The following is a 20,143-nucleotide window of genomic DNA, read 5'->3' as shown; positions in this document are numbered from 1 at the left end:
TCAGTGTGAGTGTCAGAGCAGGGGAGAACAGCGGGTGAGCGAACTGTCAATCACAGCTGCCAATAAACGCCCACACATGAGACATCAGTGCTACTATAAGTCTTCAGATCCTATTAGAGGGCCTGGATTTAGTGATTGACACCATCATGAGTGTGAATCAATGGGAGGCAGGGATTTTTAGGAGCCAGCATCTAGTGGCTGTCGGTTGCATTGCATACTTTAAGGTATGTCCACATTGGCTTCAGACTCAAGCCATGGTAGTTGCTGCTTGGTTGCTCTTCTGGCACCTACCTGTTGTGCTGTGTCAGTGGCCAAAAATGAGTTGGACCCATCCCACCTGTGTGACACCAGTGTTGACCCTCCAATCTCCTCCTGATCCACCAAAGTGAAAGACTTACCATAACAATAAGTCTGCTTCAGAGGTGTTGGTAGATATATTTTTTCACTTTGGAAGGACCCAGACTTGCTGTTTCCCCGTTTCCCTTTGTTATACTAAGGCACATCCTGACTCCAACTCTGTATTAAATGTACAAACATAAGATTAATATTGATCTTCTCATCTCATTCTCTGAAAGAAAGCAAATTTACAAAATTGCTGAGCTATTTCTTTAAAGCACCATTGGCGCTGACAGTGTGGCATTTCCACATCGGCCAACTAGGAGCCTCTGTATATGATTACTAGACTAGACTTTCCAAATGTTATTGGACTGAATAGATCAAATTCTTATAGTGAAAGAGTAATTTTGCTGGGGTGTGATGCTTGAAGAAATGTATCTGCTGATTTACAGATGTCTCTTTCACAATGTAAGTCGATGGGAAAAATTTTTTTGGGGGGCCAGTGTGCTTCACGCGATGGACACCGAAATTGTAATTGCACAGTTTGGCCACTATGTCAAATTGGCTTCAAAGCCTGGTGCTGTTCCTGGGGGCTTAGTTGGCATCCATAAGTGTTACATGACCACCATGTGCTGGACTATCCCTTGCCCCAACTATTCCGGCATTGTCATGGCATGTGCGAGAAGGCGCCAAACAGAAATGTTCCTGAATGTAGCTGCATGGGTGAATAGTGAAAATCACTATAATTTACTGGGAATGGAAGGCATTGCTGAACAGATCAACTGACCTGTCCAAAAGCAGCATGTTAATCGATCAGGTCCTTCCAGCAGAGGTGAAAGCTATTGTGTCTCTGCAACACCCCCTTGGAATAAACTCCATTAAGCAGAATAATTCTTAAACACACAATCCACACTCAAGACAGTAACCTTGGTCAGAGTTCAGCTACGGGGATTTAATTCACTTTTACACTCAAGGGAGGTGTTTGTCTCTTGATTCCCCATTACGTTCTCACTTCCTCTATTTCCCTCCTCTCATTTTTATCTCTCTTGCTCCCTTTGAAGTTTTTATGCTCATCTTTCACCCTCCCTTTTCCCTCCTCTCAAACAGCATAAATATCATGCTGGCAGCAGTGACTGCAATCCTTTGTGTCCCATCGCAGCCCAGACTCACTTATGTGCTGTCTTGTAAAAATAAAAATTATTGACTTGCATGGTAAAATTACGTTAGGGTGCGGTGATAAATACGTTCCATAAAACTCCCAACATGTCACATCCATCCATCCATCTATCCATCCATCCATTTTCTGCCACTTATCCAGGACCGTGACTTTAACATGTCACATAAATGGCAGAATTTGTTTAATGTGACGTGGGTATGTTTAGGATGTGAGGGTGTTTAAGATGCACGGGAAGCTAGCTTAGCGTGCAGGTAGTGGAGTGGCGTGCATAAAGCCATAATGATGAGTGGAGGCAGCTGTATGTGTGTGTGCTTAAACCCCTCCTTTCCCATACTCAGTGCCAACCCTATCGCTAACGCAGCAGCCCTCTGCATTATTTATCCCCACAGCAGTACAACCACTTTAACTGCTGCCGCCACTGCCGAGGAGGCAATGGAGAAAGTGCACACCTTGCAACTCAAAGACCTTTTTCATAAACTTTACTCCTCTCTTCTTCTCTTAGTAAGCCTAAAGGATAAAAGGCCTCTTTTCTCCTTTCTCTTCAAACCTCCGAGCTCCCATCTGCTTTGGTTTTATCATAAAACACCTTCTAAATTTTCCCATAATGGATATTGATTCGTCAAACAATAACAGCAGATCACCATAGACAGCTTGTGCAAACGCGGTGTAACCTTGAAACTTGGAGGCTCTTTATGAGAACTGATAAAACTGGTTGGCTGACTGTTATATGCTTCTGCTGCTATGCTTATTTCAATTTAATCTTCAATGCTTTTCACTTTATGTCCCGCCTGCCAGCAAAGCAAATGGGACGAACAAGAGAATTGTCTTATTACCTGCTTATTCTGTAATGGAAAGATACAAAAGGGTTGACAGTGGAATGTCACCGAGCAAAAAATTAATACAGATCTCTTGTACTTTTGTGGAAGGGAAAGTTGGCAGTTCATAATGGTGCATGAATACTACAAGTGACAAGTAATAGCAGAGTCAGCATGCAGTACCTGAGGAACAAACTCTTCACAGCGCTATGTCCAATCTCAAACAGGCTGTAATATTACAAATGCAAAGTACTCATCATCTGGTGTTGCTGTTTATTGATTTTTAACCGAAATGGCCTGCCTGCATCACTGAATCAACTCAAATAATGAAATGAAAAGATGGTAAATGTTTGAACCGGAGCCAACATGGCAGATATGGTAAAGCTCTTTCTCATGATAGACGAAGCTTTGCTGTGTCAGTAACATTGAAAGTGGGTTTTCTAAATATGGTGTGCTCTTCAGGGTATTCTGATGGCTCGGATGCTATATGGACAGAAGGAGATAAACAAGGGGCCAATGGGAATGGGAGCACAAAATAAAGAAAAGATAGCACTCCCTTTCAGGAGCAATAATCTGCCAGTTTTTTGGCATTACATCAGCAAGCCATTTGCAAAGCAGTGATAAGAAAATAGGATTGTATGCAAGAAAGCTAGATGAATTCAGAGTGGTAGGGGTCTGTGAGAGTCCTACATTAGGAGCTCATCAAGTACTCTAAACAAGGTCAGATAATCAGGGATACATTTATTTAAAATGTTGCAATTTTTCACCATTCATGACCACATCTATTTCCAAATGTTTGCATTATATAGGAACATTTTTAGGAATATTATTTGTGGGTGGCTGGCTAAACAACTGACCTTTCATCATGACAGGAATATACACTAATGGCCATGTCATCTTTGACTTCCACTCTGTGGGAGGCACTTCACGGCAAACAGGCAAGGTCATGCCATGTTTGCAGCTTCGCGCTTCCAGACATTCACACTTGCAGCTGTGAATACTAATGAGACGTGTTTTGTTGGTCAAAAGGCATTTTAATTGGCGGCAGATCGGCTCTCAGACCTCTGGCTTGGAATGAGGGAAACTAATGTGATATTGGCAGCAACTGAGTTTGACTTCTCTGACATTTCATACTCTGACTCAATTAAAATATTTAATGTTTTAAATTTAACAGAAACAACAAGAACAGAAAGGAGCAACAAACACAGTCCTACCATGAATTAAAGTTTTTGTTATTTTTTGTCATGAAAAGGTAACCTTTGGCCGCTTGTTAGGCAGCTAAACAAGCTTTAAACACAGCATTAACATATCATCACCTTTGAAGTTGACATGTAGTTGCTTATTTACACATCCAGCAGAGACGGAGGAACATTAGCAATCATTTAGAGTCATGTTTCTAGCCACCTTACTAATATAAGTCCAATATTCACTCTGCTTTTAGCTCTGTTTTGGTCTACACCAATTCCTGAGGGAAATAAAGCTCTTTAGCTGCTAAATACTCGACTATGTTCACCAGCTAGATTCGAGCGTTGTTTGTTTGCTGTTTGGTGCTGGGCAGGTTTTGCATAGTGAGAGGTTTTTTTGCTAAAAGCAGCTGCATTGTAAACCAGGTTGATGAGAGCAAAGTGAAGCAAAGTTGTGGCATGTAAAACCAAAACAATGAGCTGAAAGACTCCAAAATGCTCTGTATAGATGAGGAAAATGTTGCAGAATCAAGGGATAATTTCCTGTGGGTTTGTCATGATGAGTGACATCTTTCATTTCATACAGAGTCATTTGAGCCATTGTTTTATATAGAAATATTGATTAGTGCAGTCTTAACAATGTAGGACATAACACCTCATTTCACAGCAGGTGATGTGGACACCAAATAATCAAATAATAGCTGGAAATCTGTATTGGCTCACTGGCATTGATCAAGTCACATCCAAGCACACGTTATCATGGTGGTGTTTATTATAGGGAACTTTTCTTTCACTGACAGACGACAACTGGGACATACTTTATAACACAGACAGTTATAGTCGATATTATCTATTTTCCTTTTCACAGGTGCAATTCACTTGTTAAATGAGAATTGATGTCTTTTTTTTTCCCCATTGCACATTTTCCAGGCAGAGCGGTGTTTCCTGCACTATTCTACATGTCTGGACAGTTTTGAGAACTCATTACCTTCTCCCATCTGACAGCCCTACCTGAGGCGGCAAATCAGGAAGGAAGTGAGAGAGAGAGAGAGAGACAGAGACAGGGTCAGGGGCGAGGGTTTGCAAAATAACAGAACCCTACTGTCAAGGTTTTGTTCGCGTCTTTGTCATCCAATGGCTCAAGAGGAGCCTTTCTGTCTGGCTGAGGTCTAATGGGATGTTGACCCAGCCCTAGACCTGTCTGTCAAACATCATCAGTCTTGACAAAAGGAGTGAAAGAGGGGCTAGCAGTGTCCCCCTGAAAGCAATTCTTCCCTAAGGAGGCCAGGGGCGAGAAAGATGTTGACAGTAGACACTTGGGAGCCATTTGCGCAGAAAGGCAAAAAAAAAAAAAAAAAAAGAAATTTAGCTATCTGTGGCAGCTTCAAACACACACACACAAATATATAATGGAATAGCAAATGACTGCTGGGTAATTACGCTTAATGCTATAGTATCCGACCAATTAGCCGGCGAGGGTTAAATGGAACACTTCAATCTCTAGAGGGTTTGGACAGCTGTGTAAATGAAGTTTATATGAGGCATCATTAGAAAATGCTTTAATTCAGGAGAAGTCAAGGTAATGTGGTGCATGTCAACACACTGTTTCTGCTAATGAACTGGGTTCTATGCAGTAAAGCTATGGTGAGATTGCCAGGCCTCGGCAGACATGAAAAATGACCGTTAGATGTTGGACCACCACCATATGGGCCCTCTGTGGTGCTTCTCCTCTCTGTGCGGGGATGTCTGGTGAGTGCAGAATAATCCACAAAAAAAGAAAACCCAGCCACATCTTGTACCCGCAAACGAGGAGTGATGGTGCCATGAATATTTATCCGCCGTCCTCTTCACTATGCTCCAGCAACTCCTAGTGTGTCATTTATTTTGTGCAGATACATATCTGTCAGGAGCACCTCTGTTTTGCAGAGGTGAATGAACCTGTAATATGGTACTTCATATTCTTCCGATCCGCACCACCTCTGTGGCAGCATGGTATTAGCTAGTCAATCAATCACGTCAGTAAACCATCCATGAGAAAGCCGGTGTCAATAAAGGAGGAGGAGCTGGATATGGAGATGGATTTTTCATTTCATAGAAAACCATTTTTAAACACTCCAGCACTGAAAAGCCGGCTATTGGCAGTGCACTTTGCTTCTCATTTTGTTGCCTTTTTTCCAACAATATTAAACATCAGCGGTAAACATCGGGTTTGGTTTTAGTCCTCAAAGTTGAGGACATTAAGTTTCTTTCTTAGCTCAGAATTTTCAACCAATGCTGAGAAATCATACAGGGAAAAGAAATAGTTCAGAGAAGTCAGAGATTAATAAGAATCTCACCAAGAGTAACCTTGATAGACCGCAATGCAGTGTAGCCAAAAGGGATCTGCAGAGGGCCCAGTATTTGTATTTGTATCTGTATTTGTTGAGGCACCAAAATTATTTGTATTTGTATTTGTATTTGAGTAAAAGTGGAAAGCAGCTTGAAAATCCTGTTTTTGTTTTTATTACACTTTTAATTTCAGAAAATTAAAGTGTTACAATAAGTGTTCATGAATAAACTACTTTATGAAGGAGGTCCCCACACCGGGTCTCGAACTGGAGTCTCCCAGATCATAGATGACTCATTGTAGACAGACCTCTACCTATTTATACACCCCCAACAGAGAGACAATACAGTGTGTAATGTGTAGGGAAGAACTTTAAAGGCTATTATTGCTTTGCACATTTCATTTATTGCCTATTTTTTACAACCTAACTTTGTGGAAGGGAGAAGGGGAACAACAGGTTGTCGAGAGTCCTTTGGGAGCACTTTGCATGTGTCAGTAGCTCAGCTTTATCTCTGGGGAACAACCCCAACTTCGGGAGTGATGTCCAAATTAGGAAATGTGGATCATGTAGCAGGTGGATGTGACTCCTTTCATTGAGACCTACTGATAGACGTAACAGTGGAGCAGAGGACAGAGACTAAGATAGCAATGTAACTGACCTGTGTGCTGGTATTTGACATTTTTAAAATATTTATATGAATCAAATGTTCCGAAAAAACCCACTATTTGTGCTTCGCCGAATAACATATTTGTATTCCAGCACACCCCTGGTAGCCAAAAGTTTTTTGTTAGATTTTTTTGGGGTAAGAGACACTAATCCTGCTTTTTGCTGACTGGAGAGCCTCTTGATCTTTTTGTTACTTCTTTTTCCCATTTTTTTTACTTGAAATATAAACTTCTCGAATACATCTGCACACGTCAAAGCCCAAATCTGATCCCAAATATGTGAGTGGACGACACAGAGCATTCAAAGCAGTCCTGAACTTTTGACTTGAAGGCAGCATTTTTATATACTTTCACCTTAAGTTTTGGAACTTTTGATCTCTGACATAACAGTATATAAACGACTGTAAATCACAAAAAGCATGTTATGTCCTTTTCCAACATTTCTCTCTTCATTTACATATAAAACAAACATCTGGATTCAACAAGCCTAATGCTGTGTTTACATCATGTGTGATGGAAGTTCTATTAATTGGTCAACCCAGGACTAATTGTAGAGTTGGTCACGGTAACCATTTAATCACCTTGAATAACAGACCTTTGCTGACATGAGGCATCAAAATTTGCTTGCTTTTTCATGAAGTGCTGAAATGTTTAGCTCCAAGTTGGATATATTGAAGCTTTCAGAAAAATCAGGTTTTCATTGACTAGATGTTGAAGTGAATGGTATTTGGTAACAGTACATGCAGTAGATCTGTGGAGTTTAGCTTATCTGCTAAACATGCTGCTCACGCTATGTTTGCTCCAAATATTTGTGCTTTCTCTGTGGTGGCGCTTCACAATCGGCGTGGTCTTGGAACATATGAGACAAACTGGTTTTGAACTGCTCCTGGAAGTATTTGCTCGGCTTTGTGTGACTACAGTCATTGTGTATTGGGCTCTGAGTGCTTCCAAAACGTGGGTGACCTACGCTCAGCAATGTATGTGAATTCTCTCTGTGTAGTCAAATGCTGCTGCTGCTGATCTGCTAAGCATGCTGCTAACACTACGCTTTCTGTCTAGACACAGAGTAAGTGTCTATTCTTTATCAAAAGCTCTGTTTTTCGCTGTCTACTTCTCTCTTTTTAGAGCACCTTTTCTCTGACTCATGTTAAACCTCATCTTTGGTCTCTCCCTGACATGCTGGAGTCAGTTGACAGAGCCCTGAAGCTCTGCCCTGCCCCTGCACAGAGCAGAGCAGCTGGTTTATTCAAAGTTTATTAATATTAAACATATTGCATGTCCAAATTGCACCAAATTTGACACTGCACTCCCTTTGGTCTCCAGCCATACACCCATCAAGAGTGGAGTCGATTGGATGAACGGTTCTTGAGATACATGGAGGACATACATACATATATACATACATACAAAGATTCCTGCCTTTAGTAGAGAGATGTTTTGTCTGAGTACTGACATCTGATCACAGGCATTAATGTTTTCATGCAATAAAAATTAGCATCCTCATTATCTCAGTTCTGCTGCATTGAGATCCTATCTCAATATGCAAATGAGGGAGGCAGAGCTGGCAAACTTGTTAACAAAAATGGGAGCACTGTTGGATACTCTCAAAGGACTGCCACATTGTGACAGACAGAGACAGCGAGGGATATGTTTGATTGGCCTTGCTAACTAGGCTAAAACTTCTTGCTGTAAGAAGGCCATAAGAACTAGAAGGTATTCTAGTTATGTTCTAGTTACATATTCACACATGCACAGCTGGCAGACGCAACAGCACAGCGTATGGATAGAAGTACACAAGCACCAACATGCTGAGTAACGTTAATAATGACAGCAACATAGCCTGGCACGGTGACCACATATTCACACACACACACAGCTGACATATGCAACAGCGCAGTTCTACAAGCACCAACATGCTGAGTAACATTATAAATGACACCTATACATATCATGGCATGGCAGCCATGTATTTACACACACGCACAGCTGACAGATGCAACAGCATCATTAATCAAGTGTATGGATAGAGGTACACCAGCACCATGCTCAGTAAAGTTAAAAATGACACCTGAACATGGCTTGGCACAGCGGCCACATAAACCACACACACAAAGATTGCAGACGCAACAACATCAGCATTAAATCTAATCGTACACCCAACAAAAACTCTACCCATAAAACAATAATATTGGAATAGGCAGTCCAAAATTGTAAATTAGCTTACTTTTGATGATTATAGAAGGAGACAGCGGGGCTCAGTGTTGAACACTGAATTTTTTTTAGTTTCAGTCAGTTCTCTTTCAAAGGAGAGCAGAGAGAGCAGAGAGTACGTCATCATTGATGCCCTGATGCCAGTTTTTATCCGACTGACAGTTGAAAAGAGTCTTTAAACAGTGCCGCCCGTTGCTGCCTCTGATGGGGAAAGGGCTAAATTGGCAGCCACATACGTGTCGTTACTGTTTGGCACTTGTTGAGGAGAAACTGGCGCAGCAGTAGGTGTCTGGCTTGATAATAATGGCTGAACTTGTGCTGAATTCTCTTTCTTCCGCTCCTCATGACGTCTCTTTGTGACTGTTTTGTTTCGCCATGGTTTCTTATCTTAACCTACATTAAAAGCAGCTAGCTAGCAGAAAGTAGGCTTCTGTTCCTCTGTGCAATGTGCAGCTGTACACCAAGTGAAAGAGGAGGGGCTGCATGCAGTCCGGCATTTGCAAAATGACCTGTCATCATCATCATATGGTAAACAACAAGCAAAAAACAAGGATTGTGCTCATTGACTGCTATTCACTGGATGATCTAGCAAAAAAGGAAGCCTTCTGATTGGGTGCGCCCAGGCCCACAGCTACGCGCCAGACTAGATGATGACAAAAATTCCTGGCTCCTTTTCAAAAAGTGTCAACTTCTCTCTAGAAATACAGAAAAGAAAAAAAGTTATTATGGTCTCAATCACTAAATTCAGGCTTGTTCTGGTGATCATTTTAGAAATTTTGGCTCTATTAATAAGATTTGAAGTATTACAGTAGTTTTGATGTCTACCGTATGGCGTTGATTGACTGCTGTGATTTACAGTTCTCTCACCTGCTGCTCTCCTGGCTCTGTGACTCACACTGAGTTGGACTATTGATGCAATATTTCAGTAAGTTTAATGTTACCTGATTAGCAAAAGTTGCTACCAAGTGTGCAGCGCTGGGTGTTCCCAGTAAGCTAGCATTTGCTTTGGTCTGCAGTAGCAGGGCCTGGCAACACCCCGCACTCCTTATTTGGAATGCCCTGCCTCCAAACGGAAAAGATGGCGCCGACCATGAGCAGCAACTCTAGGTTTCAAACCCGCTCCTCGCTACGTCCATCTTTACATACAGTCTATGATTAAAACATATTTTTTCTTACACAGAAAAGCTACCAGGTGTAAATGTGTGTATGGATCACATTAAATTACAGCATTGCATCAAAAACTGTACCTTATTGCGTTTTTTTCCTCAATACTGTGAGATAATGATCAAAGAACATATGTTATGGATTGTGATGTGTAGCTCGTATAAAAACAACATATTGATGTTTAAATTTTCATTTCACTGCTGGGGGTCCAGACAGCACCACTGCTCTTGGTTTATTAAACCGTTCCCATCACTCACTTCCTTTCAATCACCACAGCACTGAAGTGGATGGTTGGTATGATGATTACTATTCATGAGTAGGGACCTCAAAACTACAGTCTCATTTACATGTTTGCTTGTGTTACACATACACACACTTATACTTTTCAAATAAGCTGCACTCTGCAATTTTAACTCAATCTATTATTCAAAAATGCCTCAAAGCCATTTGGTGGCTCTTGGTGAGGTGGTGGTGGAACAGAGGAGACAGTAGTAGAGAAAGAAATAGTTCTCCACATACAGTACCTCTAATAGGAGCGTGTCTTTGTGTTGTTAACACACACAATATGGAAGGAATGGAGAGTTCTTGTAATATTTGGTGAGGCCCTATTGAAGTCTGGGCTGGTAATGGTAGGGTGCTCTCTGCTTCTAAATCATTACATGGAAATTGCCTCTGTTTTTTTACTTGTTGCTTGCTGTTGTGGGCTCTACAGTTTCTTGGCTTGACCCACTGAGACCTGCTCACAATTCAAAAGCTGAAGGCTTCTGCAGAGAGAGGTTGATAATATGAGAATGAAGGAGAGTGCCTCTCTGGCAGCCAGACCTGTCGCTCACTTCAAAATAACACCTGTAGCCTTCATGACTCTGTGTGTGTGTGTGTAATAAAGTTATTCTTTATAAGATTAGTTAATCAAAAAAGAGCACACAGACATCATGCTCATACTGCTGGAATCACGACTCTCCAATGATATCAGTATTCAGTGTCCATTGCTGATGAATAAGAAATATGCTTTGAAATCATGTAAAAACCAAAAGGTGTTCCTTCTTACTTTAAATCTTATCACATAATCAGCAGAATTAAGATATTTTCCCCAGTATCAAAGGAAACCCAGCAGACTAATGTCTGTACATCCATGGTTACAGTGCATGACAACATGACACTTTCAGTGTACATAACCAAAGCATAACGAGAGATGTGGTACTCAATATAATCGATCAATCCCAAAGAGAAAGTAGAAAAACAAAAACATCAGGAGTTATGAACTTGTTTTATACTGGATTTTTTTATACTGGATTGTTTGTTTGTTTACATTACTGAGGCTCAGAATGGGGCATCAACATGTTTTTTTTATATCTTTGTAACAGTGACACCCTCCTCTATTCATTCATATACAGATATGTGTGATGTGTTGAGGACCTGTGGACATACCAGCAAAAATCCCACAAAACAATCCTACAACATGTATAGTGCCATTCACGTGCAAAATGATGGCATTTCTGAGTAACCTGACTTATAACAAAACTTTATATGGCATGCCGAGTTAAGATATGTAGTGACAATGCCATAAATCTGTAAATAAAGGGAGTAAAAAACCAAGTAGAAACAGCTAAAGATTCAAAGAATTATATGCAAAAGAAGATAACACTAATGGATAATTATTTGCTGTTGGAGTGCTATTTTGCTTCAAACATTAACTCATGAAACCTAATAATGTGAGAATCTCTTGTAACTCATTATCATATAAGTAAAGATTGATTTCTTAATTGGTGCTGTTGGCTAAAACAATGCAGCGCCATCAACGTGCAATTAGCAGGTGTACGTACTGCAGGGTTATCTTTGCAATGTGTGTGTCTGAGCATCAAAGGTAAAGAGTCCTCGCTTATCGTTCCTCTAACTTTGTCTCCTCCCTCTCAGGTGTTCACCAGGTACGGCAAGTGCTACATGTTCAACGCCGCAGAGGAGGGCAAGACGCTCCGCACCACCATGAAGGGAGGGACGGGTAACGGCCTGGAGATCATGCTGGACATCCAGCAGGACGAGTACCTGCCGGTGTGGGGGGACACGGGTAGGCTTTGAACAGATCCACATGCGAAGTGTGTGTTTGTAACATCTCATGACATGCTTATAGAGTACGCCATCAAAGTTAATTAGTGAAAACACCGCATATGTAACTCAGGAAGTCAAAAAATTTCAGAAAACTTAGAGAAGATTATAGAAGATTATATGTTTGTTCCACCAGGATCACAGGAATATATTGTTACGTTGAGTGTCTTTTACTCCGGCACTTCATGTTGGTGGATTACAGCTGGTACGTCGCGTGGATACACACAGTATCTGTCCCACATTGAGCCTTTGGGCCATGGCTGTTTTCTGGCACTTCAGTATTTCCACATATGAGTCAGCACCTGTTTTGGACAGCCATTTACCTCTATGCTAGCATAATGCTCTCTTTTAAAATGCCTCTTTTACCCAAACTGAAACACCTGGTGTACTACTGCGGTCCAATACACTGCTGCCTTGTTCTCTTCTCTCTGTTTCTCTCTTTCTTTTTTGTTTTCTTCCTATTTTTAGTATATTGGCATGAGAACTGAATATATCCTTACTGCAGGAAAAAAAAATTCTGGTACAAAGCAAATTTCAGACTGTGCAAATCAAATAAAGTCTTTAAAACTTTATTTTCCCAATCTTCTCCCACACTGAGCCTTTGGGCCATGGGAGGTTTTTTTTTTTCTCCATTCACATTATTTAATTTATCCCTAATTAACACAGCAATGATTCAGTGTCCTGATGAAATCATTTAAGGGACATTTTCACACCCAGAAACTCTTATTAAATTTTAAATGGATAAAAGCTGTGCAAGGTTTTAGGATGTGTGAGCTGACGTTTCTATGACGCCCATGTCTATAATGCATTATAAACAAAGTTATAATGTGTTATAATCTGCTTACAGCACTGTATAATTATAGTTATAAGCACTCATCAATATTCATAATGCTCTATAACAATAATCTTTATTTTATAACGACTTATATGGTCGAGTATCATAATACTTCATAACTGCTGGTCACTTACTTACTTATTATAAGTTACTCTAAGTGGTCAGTGAGTGCTTTAAGTAAAGTGAGAAAAATATAATTAAATCTATGTGTAATGAGGGAGGGTTCCCACACCAGGTCTGGAAACCTGGTCTCCCAGATCACAGATGGCTACGCTAACCAGTCAGCCAAAGAACTGAGCCATTGGTGAAGGGCCAGGGCGTTTGGTCATCCGTGGTCGTTATTTGTAGATGGCACGGACCTGCAACATTGACACTATGCAAGAACAACACACAAACAAAACGTTGTGAAATTAATTTATATGTTTAACAGGTCATAACGGAAATTGAGTACTCCAATTTGACACAACTTTTTGATTCTCTCACCACACGAGCGCTTCATCCCAGCGCCCTGCCAGCACTTTTCTGCCAGAGAGAAACGCTGTATGAATACAAGCCCTTACCAAGGTTGAGACTTACCAAGTGTTAACACCAGTGCCTGGTTTGCACCTGAGTCACTTTTGTTGATCAAATGTTTACATAAAGTAAAATTTACAGCTACAAGTAAAGTATAATTGTTTCATTGTATCTATAATTTGAGTCAATTAAGTGTTTAGACTAGGGTGAGTTTTTTAGTGTAATGTAAATGTCCATCATTCAGTTGTTCATCATCAAAAAGTTGTATCAGATTGGAATACTCAATTTCTGTTATGACCTGTTAAACATATAAATTAATTTGTTGTTGCATAGTGACGAGGCCCGTGCCCTCCAGAGAGTAGGGGAGTGGTTAGAGTGACCACGGATGACTAGATGTGCTGGCCCCTAGCCAACAGTGTAATTCTTTGGTTGACTGGTTAGCGTAGCTGCCTGTGGTCTAGAAGTTTGAGGTTTGAGACCCAGTGAGGGAGCCCTCCTACTTAAAGCACCCATTGACCACTTAGAAAGCGTTACCACATTGTTTTGTTATTAAATTGTCCTTAACAGCTACAGATACTGTAGTTTCTTGAATATTACATGCACATCAGGTAAAATCTTATTGTTATTGCTATGATTAACATGCTATGATTAAGCCTAATACTCAAAGCTTTATCCACACAGTTACTAAAAGTGGATTTTTAGAGCACTGGCAACTTTTTTAGGCTGTATCCAGACCAAATCAGACATTGCAGCGAAAACTTTACCATTCATTTGAATGGGGGTAGCACTACGGGGACTTTGGCTGCAGCGGTGATGCACCTGAGGGAGTACAAAGACGTGACTGGGAAGAGGGGAGGACAGTTTTCTTTGTTTGATAATGTTAAAAGTAAAGTTAGAGTTTGCTGTCGGCTCCCCGACTCATTTTAAAAAAGAAGAGAGGAAAAAGAGAAAGAGAGAGAGAGAGAGCAGCCATGGTCGAGTGAGCTAGAGAGCGAATGAAAGGGAGGGAGCAGTGATCGCGAGAAAGTGAATCGGATCAATAAAATGTTATTTTCAGATTGTTTCACAGCGGTTACGATCTAGAGCACAAATAAACACGGCCACACCCCCGCACACCTCCACACAACACTGTGGCGGTGTGCCGCAACGCCTGATTTGGTCTGAATATGGCCTCAGTCCACTTCAAGCACTTGTTACAGCAATAATTGTGGACTTCCAGCTTTTCCTGCTTTGTATTCACTGTAAGTCGCAGTGAATAGGTGCCTCAACAAGTTGCCTAATACATTGTGTTTCAGGCCAGCTGACTATTCCTCAGTGAATACAGCCTCCTTAGTGATCATAATGCACATTCAAAACCTTTCCAACTCGAGTACTGGAGCCTCTCTGATAATCTTTATTATAAAGTGGTGCAGTTTTACATTATCCTCCATGCTGATGTGCGTACTACAGATCTTGTTAGTGGTTCAGATTGTGTATTTTAGGGAGGCTGGATGTCTGAGTGGTTCCACAGTGAAGCTCATTGAATGGCTGGCTCACGTCTTAAACCAGAGGAAGAGCAGACAGGGGAGTTCCCACAGCAGCTAGTCAAGCTACGAGCTTGCCCAGCAGATGGACATTATTTACTCTGGGCTCTAACTTAAAGAAGATCTATCATCAAAAAGTCCACATCTTATCAATCCTCCTCATGTTCTCCCATGGACAGCAGGTCCCAGAGCTCCTCCTGGTTTTATTTCCGTTTGATCAGGCTCTTCTCCAGCCACCATCCTGACAGCATGCGGAGCTTCGTCTCCCAGCAGGCTCCGGTTTCCAGTGCCCTTGTTTATCCCTGTGTGGTTTAATTAGCCCAGATGAGCTGAGTCAGCCTCAGCAGGGAGCGCAGTGTCTCCTCAACCGAGCCAGGTCCCTGAGCTGTGCAGACATGATGAGCGCGACGACTCTTCCTCCATCTCTGCCCACCAATTATCTTTTTTTTCTATCCAGTCCCCAAACTTTCTCCCCTCCTTTGGCGTTTCTTAATGTCCATCATCCAGAGGCCAGCAGGTGGTCTCCGAGGTTCTATTAGCACACTGTTCTCTCCTGGGAGCTGTAGGGAAGCCATACTACTCCTCCTCACTTTATCATGATGGACAAGCATTGAAAACACAACGTGTTTCAGGGTGTGAGAGATGAACAGGACTGATATATGTTTGAGTGGTGGGAGAAAACAGATGGCCTGTTGCCTGGATACCCAGCGTTCTCCTCACAGTGTTGCTGTCCAAGCTACTCAGTGATGGTAATAATAAATGTATTGCATGTGTCTGTCCGTCTTATTTCCATCCTTACTGTGGCTGTCTGGAAGATATTTTCATGAATTTACTTTAAATATTAACGCAGAAGACAGAGGGAAATCAATCTGAGTCATTAGGATTCTATATCAGACCATCAATGGTTTTGAAGTGTTGTTTCTGCTCCTTGATTTGTTAGTTGAGATGTACCGGAGCAGGGAAAAGTGTAACCTTTGGTCCCATAGACGCCGGCTGCACAGATCTCCGTAGCAGGGAAAACATCCCCACACCTTCCTTTTTGTTTTTGGGATTGCTCATTTCAGAAATGCTTAGAATCGTTATTTAAAATTCATTTAAAATAGCTTCCAGCACGTCGAACGCTGACGGTTTTCATAATGTAAAAGTTCTCGTTATGCCCCCCTTTTCACATCTATGAACTTAGCGCAGCTATTGAAATATTTCATGTTTTAAATTTTAATATGTTTAATAATCAGATCAAGTCCTGCCTGACCTGTTTTTTAAAAAATCTGTCTGGTGTTTCAGCCTTGGACAGGCCTCTCCGACAGTCTTGATCAAAGTAGTCTGTTTAAACACTCGGCACCCACCACATGTTTTCCTTCAGCGGCGAAGCTATAAAATGTTTGCATTGTGGGGAAAAGCCCTTCGAGCACATCACCGCCTGTGAGACCGCATTAACATTCAAGTTCCGTTTCTTCTTAAATCAGAGACGTCGTCTCTTCTTCATCGTACACATCACAGAGTTTTGCTTCATATCGTATCAGCGCTCATGTACAGAAGCTAAACTTGTAAATCTGACATTTCAGAGTTTCCAAGCAACCATTTACATTGTGCTCAACCACTATGTCTATTTTTAACAGCATCATTGATGGAGTAATGCATAATTTGAGAGATATGCAAAGACTTCTTGAGATATTGACCTCTGTTTTATCTTCTCCCTGAAAATGAGAGAAGCATGATACGTGTTTTTTTTGTGTCTCTTTGGCTGACTTTGCTCTGTTGTCTGTTGTTTTATTTGATTCTCTTCCTCTTATTGATTGCTTCTTTACTTTGTACCCCCCTTTTTTTTTTTTTTTTAAATCTTTTTATTAGTTGCTATCCTTGATTTTATTTACAGCTACATCACTCTGTAGATAAACACTGGCGGGACTTATCACCAGTCTGAGCTTTCTGTCTTCTGTTTTTCTGTTTTCCATCAGTGTGCCATCCATCATCTTAAATCTTAGCTCCCGTTTTATGTGGCAAACAGGCGAGTAAAGCCAGACAAGCATTTGAGTGCTAGACTTTCACCATGCTCTCTGCGTGCTTTATGTCTGCTGTTATTAATCAAAGCGACGGAGAAAAAGCACTCTTAGAAGTGTCTGAAAGGAGCAGAGGGATGTTTGTTCAACAACAGGTTAAACCGAGTGCAAAGTGGAAGTGGAAAGTCCTTGATCCTTTTATCTTTTCAACTTGTGTCATTTCCCTTTGTGGCGTTCGGTCAGTGTTATGTTTGCGTCAATATTCTATGTGTGTGTGTGTGTCAAACAATTGCTTTTGCTTCCTGAAAACTTGTGAGAGCTGTTCTCCTTTTTGTGGATCAGACTTTCTTACACTGGCGAGGATATAACTTTAATTATTGCTGTTGTTGGTGAACACCAGCAATACACAGGAGGGTGACTCAAGCCGTCTGTGGATGCAATGCTCATTTACTTGCTGTTTAGACGATATTTTTCTTTCAATTTCAGTCTTGTTGTAAATTTTGATTTGTTCTGTGCCTTCGCAAAGTACATTTGTGCTTGACAGCGAAATTACAATAATAACATTTTGTGCAAACTGGGCAAATATAACAGCTTAGCTTGCCATGGTGTTGGAGCTTCTTCTTCTGTAGCAGCCTCCCTTTGTTTTTCTATGTCAAACAAATGTGCTTAATATACAATTGAGGATACAAAATTACCTCAATATGAGCAAGCATAAGAAAATCCAAAAGCATTAAGCATAATCTTCTAAGAAAATATGGTTGAGAAGTCCTTTAAGTGTTCAGAAAAAAATGGAAATTTCCATGACAACTAGGTGGATAGGATGGAAAGATCCAGAACAGCCTCTAAATGGTCCTTGTAGCCAGACTGCTTTGTTAACTGCTGTTGACAGTAGGTCAAGAATGAATTTTGAAGGTCAAGTGTGGACATGTTGAGTTGTTTGTTTTGTGAAAAATAGTATATTGAGTTTTATAATAGCTACAACAGACAATATAATAGTGAAAGAAGCATCTCAATAGTGATAGGAAAATAAAAAGATAAAATAAATAAGAAATGAGTGAATGCAGTTATCAAACACATTTGCTCTCAGTTCTTAGGTATTTAACATTTTTAATAATTAAAGTATAAGGCTGGAAATTATTTTATATTTCTGTTATTGTCAAAACATCTCAGACCTTTTAGACTTCCCTATCCTATCTGTACGGAGGACCAAATGTGCCAGGGAAATAGTTACAAAACATTTCATTAACAGATATCTAGAGTAATTAATATATATAATATGTTATTATTATTATTATATAATATTTATTTATGGATTAATTAATTAATCTGTAAAATCATTTAATTCCTGTTTCTATTGTCCAATTAGATATCAGTTAATGAAACACTTTACATGCTGTTCCTCCATATATCTCATGTAAATAGATGTTTAATTATAGCTTCTTTAAAAATAAAAAGGCTAAGAAATTTCCAAAAAACAGGTGGGCACTGTTCTCAGCAAACGTTACTCAAACAGGATTAAGTCGTGTATTTGTTGGGAACAATTTCAGTAGCGGATTAATACACGTTTGGTGCTTTAGTGAGTATTTCAGGCAGCAGGATGATGTGTGACTTCAAATAAACTACAGTGTGTGTGTTCACTATAATGAAAGAACACATCATGCCAGTGCAGCAGCGAGACTCACTGATGTCTTTAATAATTTTTGGATAACAATGGAGCTCTATGGCACAGAGGAACACTTTGGACACAGAGATAACACCTGTTAGGATCAATTCATTGTTGCTTTTGGTCATGTTTTTTTTTAACAGTAAGAAAAACAGAGAATATCACCAAACGTATGTTTTACATAAAGAGAGACACCCATTGAGGATACGCTTGAAATGTTGCTTCAGCTTGCCAACAACTGACTCTGATCTCCATATGTTCAACTGTCACACATTAAATCCACAACACAAACCGAGCCTGACATGCCCCAGTCCTGAATGTGACAGAAACTGGGGAAAAATGTTTGTTTCTGACAAACATTTCTACACTCATGCGTGCACAGACATATTTTCTCATTTACCCCAGATGATCTTCTCCTCTCCCTTTTCATGTTTTTAAGAAATACTTGTAATGCTGAAGGGGAGCAGAGGTGAAACCAGAACACCACTTGAATTTATTCACTTTCATACAAAGCAGCAAGATCTAAGTTAGGATCGTAGCAACAGATAGCATCATAATGTAGTCCGCAGCTCTTACTTTGTTGAGTGATTTTAAGTCAAATGAGTGCGATAGCGGAGATGAAACACATAGAAACTACGGTCAGACATAACAAACGTTGTTATCCATGAACCTCTTGATCATCTTTTGATGAGGAGAACTGAACTGACTGGAGCAAAAACAAGTGCAACAAGGCCCCGTTGGCTCTGATCTTTAACACGTACACATGCACATTTTCTCATTGTTTCCTTCAGACAAACACACAGTGCACAAATACAGATACTCATTTTCACCCCCACTAAGTAAGATATCATTGTGTCGTTGCTATTTTGTTCTGGGTAAATGAATGTCTTGTTGTGTGAAATAAAACAGTCCCAATCCAGTGTCTCAATTAATCACTATTTACTCTGCAGATATCAGTTTATTCAGTGTTCTCTATGTTTGTATCATCACTGATTGGTCTCTGATTGTACACTGAAAAAAATAATCAATTTGGTCATCTGACTGGAGTGTAACAAGTAGTAAATCTAGTGTATTATAGGAATATTGGGTGATAATTAGAGGTGAAACAATCAGTCAATTAACCAACTAGACAATCAATAGAAAATTACCTGGCAATTATTGCTATTATTAATCATTTGCATAATTTTCAAAGCAAAATGTCAAACGTTATGTACCTCCAGCTTCTCAATTGATACTCTTATATGATTGTGAGACAAACATTTGAGGTCATCACTTTGGACTTGACTGACATTTCAATGACCAAAAGATTAATCAATTAAAGGAAAGAACGAATCAGCAGATTAATCAATGACAATAATAGATAGTTATAGCCCTAGTGGGAATTTCACCCATGGCTTTGTTTCTTTTCAATACCTAATGCCCCATTTGTCCTGACCAGAGGTCTACATTGGTCCAAACTTTTGGATTTCATTTAAAACAGACTGATAAAAAAATCTACAGACATAAAGAGGGGACCCAAAAAATCCCAGAATTGTTAGAGAAAACTGTGGTATGAATCTTTCAGTAGTATCTCTCTAACCTCCTTCAAAGTACTCTCTTTGAGATGTGATATACTTGTCCCAGTGCT

At 40.3% G+C, this 20,143-nt stretch overlaps 1 protein-coding gene across 3 annotated transcripts in view; it reads left to right on the top strand.

The window, feature by feature from the left end:
• Positions 1-20,143, top strand: part of asic2 (acid-sensing (proton-gated) ion channel 2) — a 409,078-nt gene that overhangs the window by 370,054 nt on the left and 18,881 nt on the right. For all 3 annotated transcript variants that reach the window (XM_044330847.1, XM_044330848.1, XM_044330846.1), the window contains one exon: positions 11,794-11,944. In XM_044330847.1, coding sequence (XP_044186782.1) covers positions 11,794-11,944 — 151 coding nt within the window. The remainder of the gene's footprint in view (positions 1-11,793; positions 11,945-20,143) is intronic.

Source organism: Thunnus albacares, chromosome 17 (assembly GCF_914725855.1).
Source record: "Thunnus albacares chromosome 17, fThuAlb1.1, whole genome shotgun sequence".
Classification (NCBI taxonomy): Eukaryota; Metazoa; Chordata; class Actinopteri; order Scombriformes; family Scombridae; genus Thunnus; species Thunnus albacares.
This window is presented reverse-complemented; position numbering and strand designations above follow the sequence as displayed.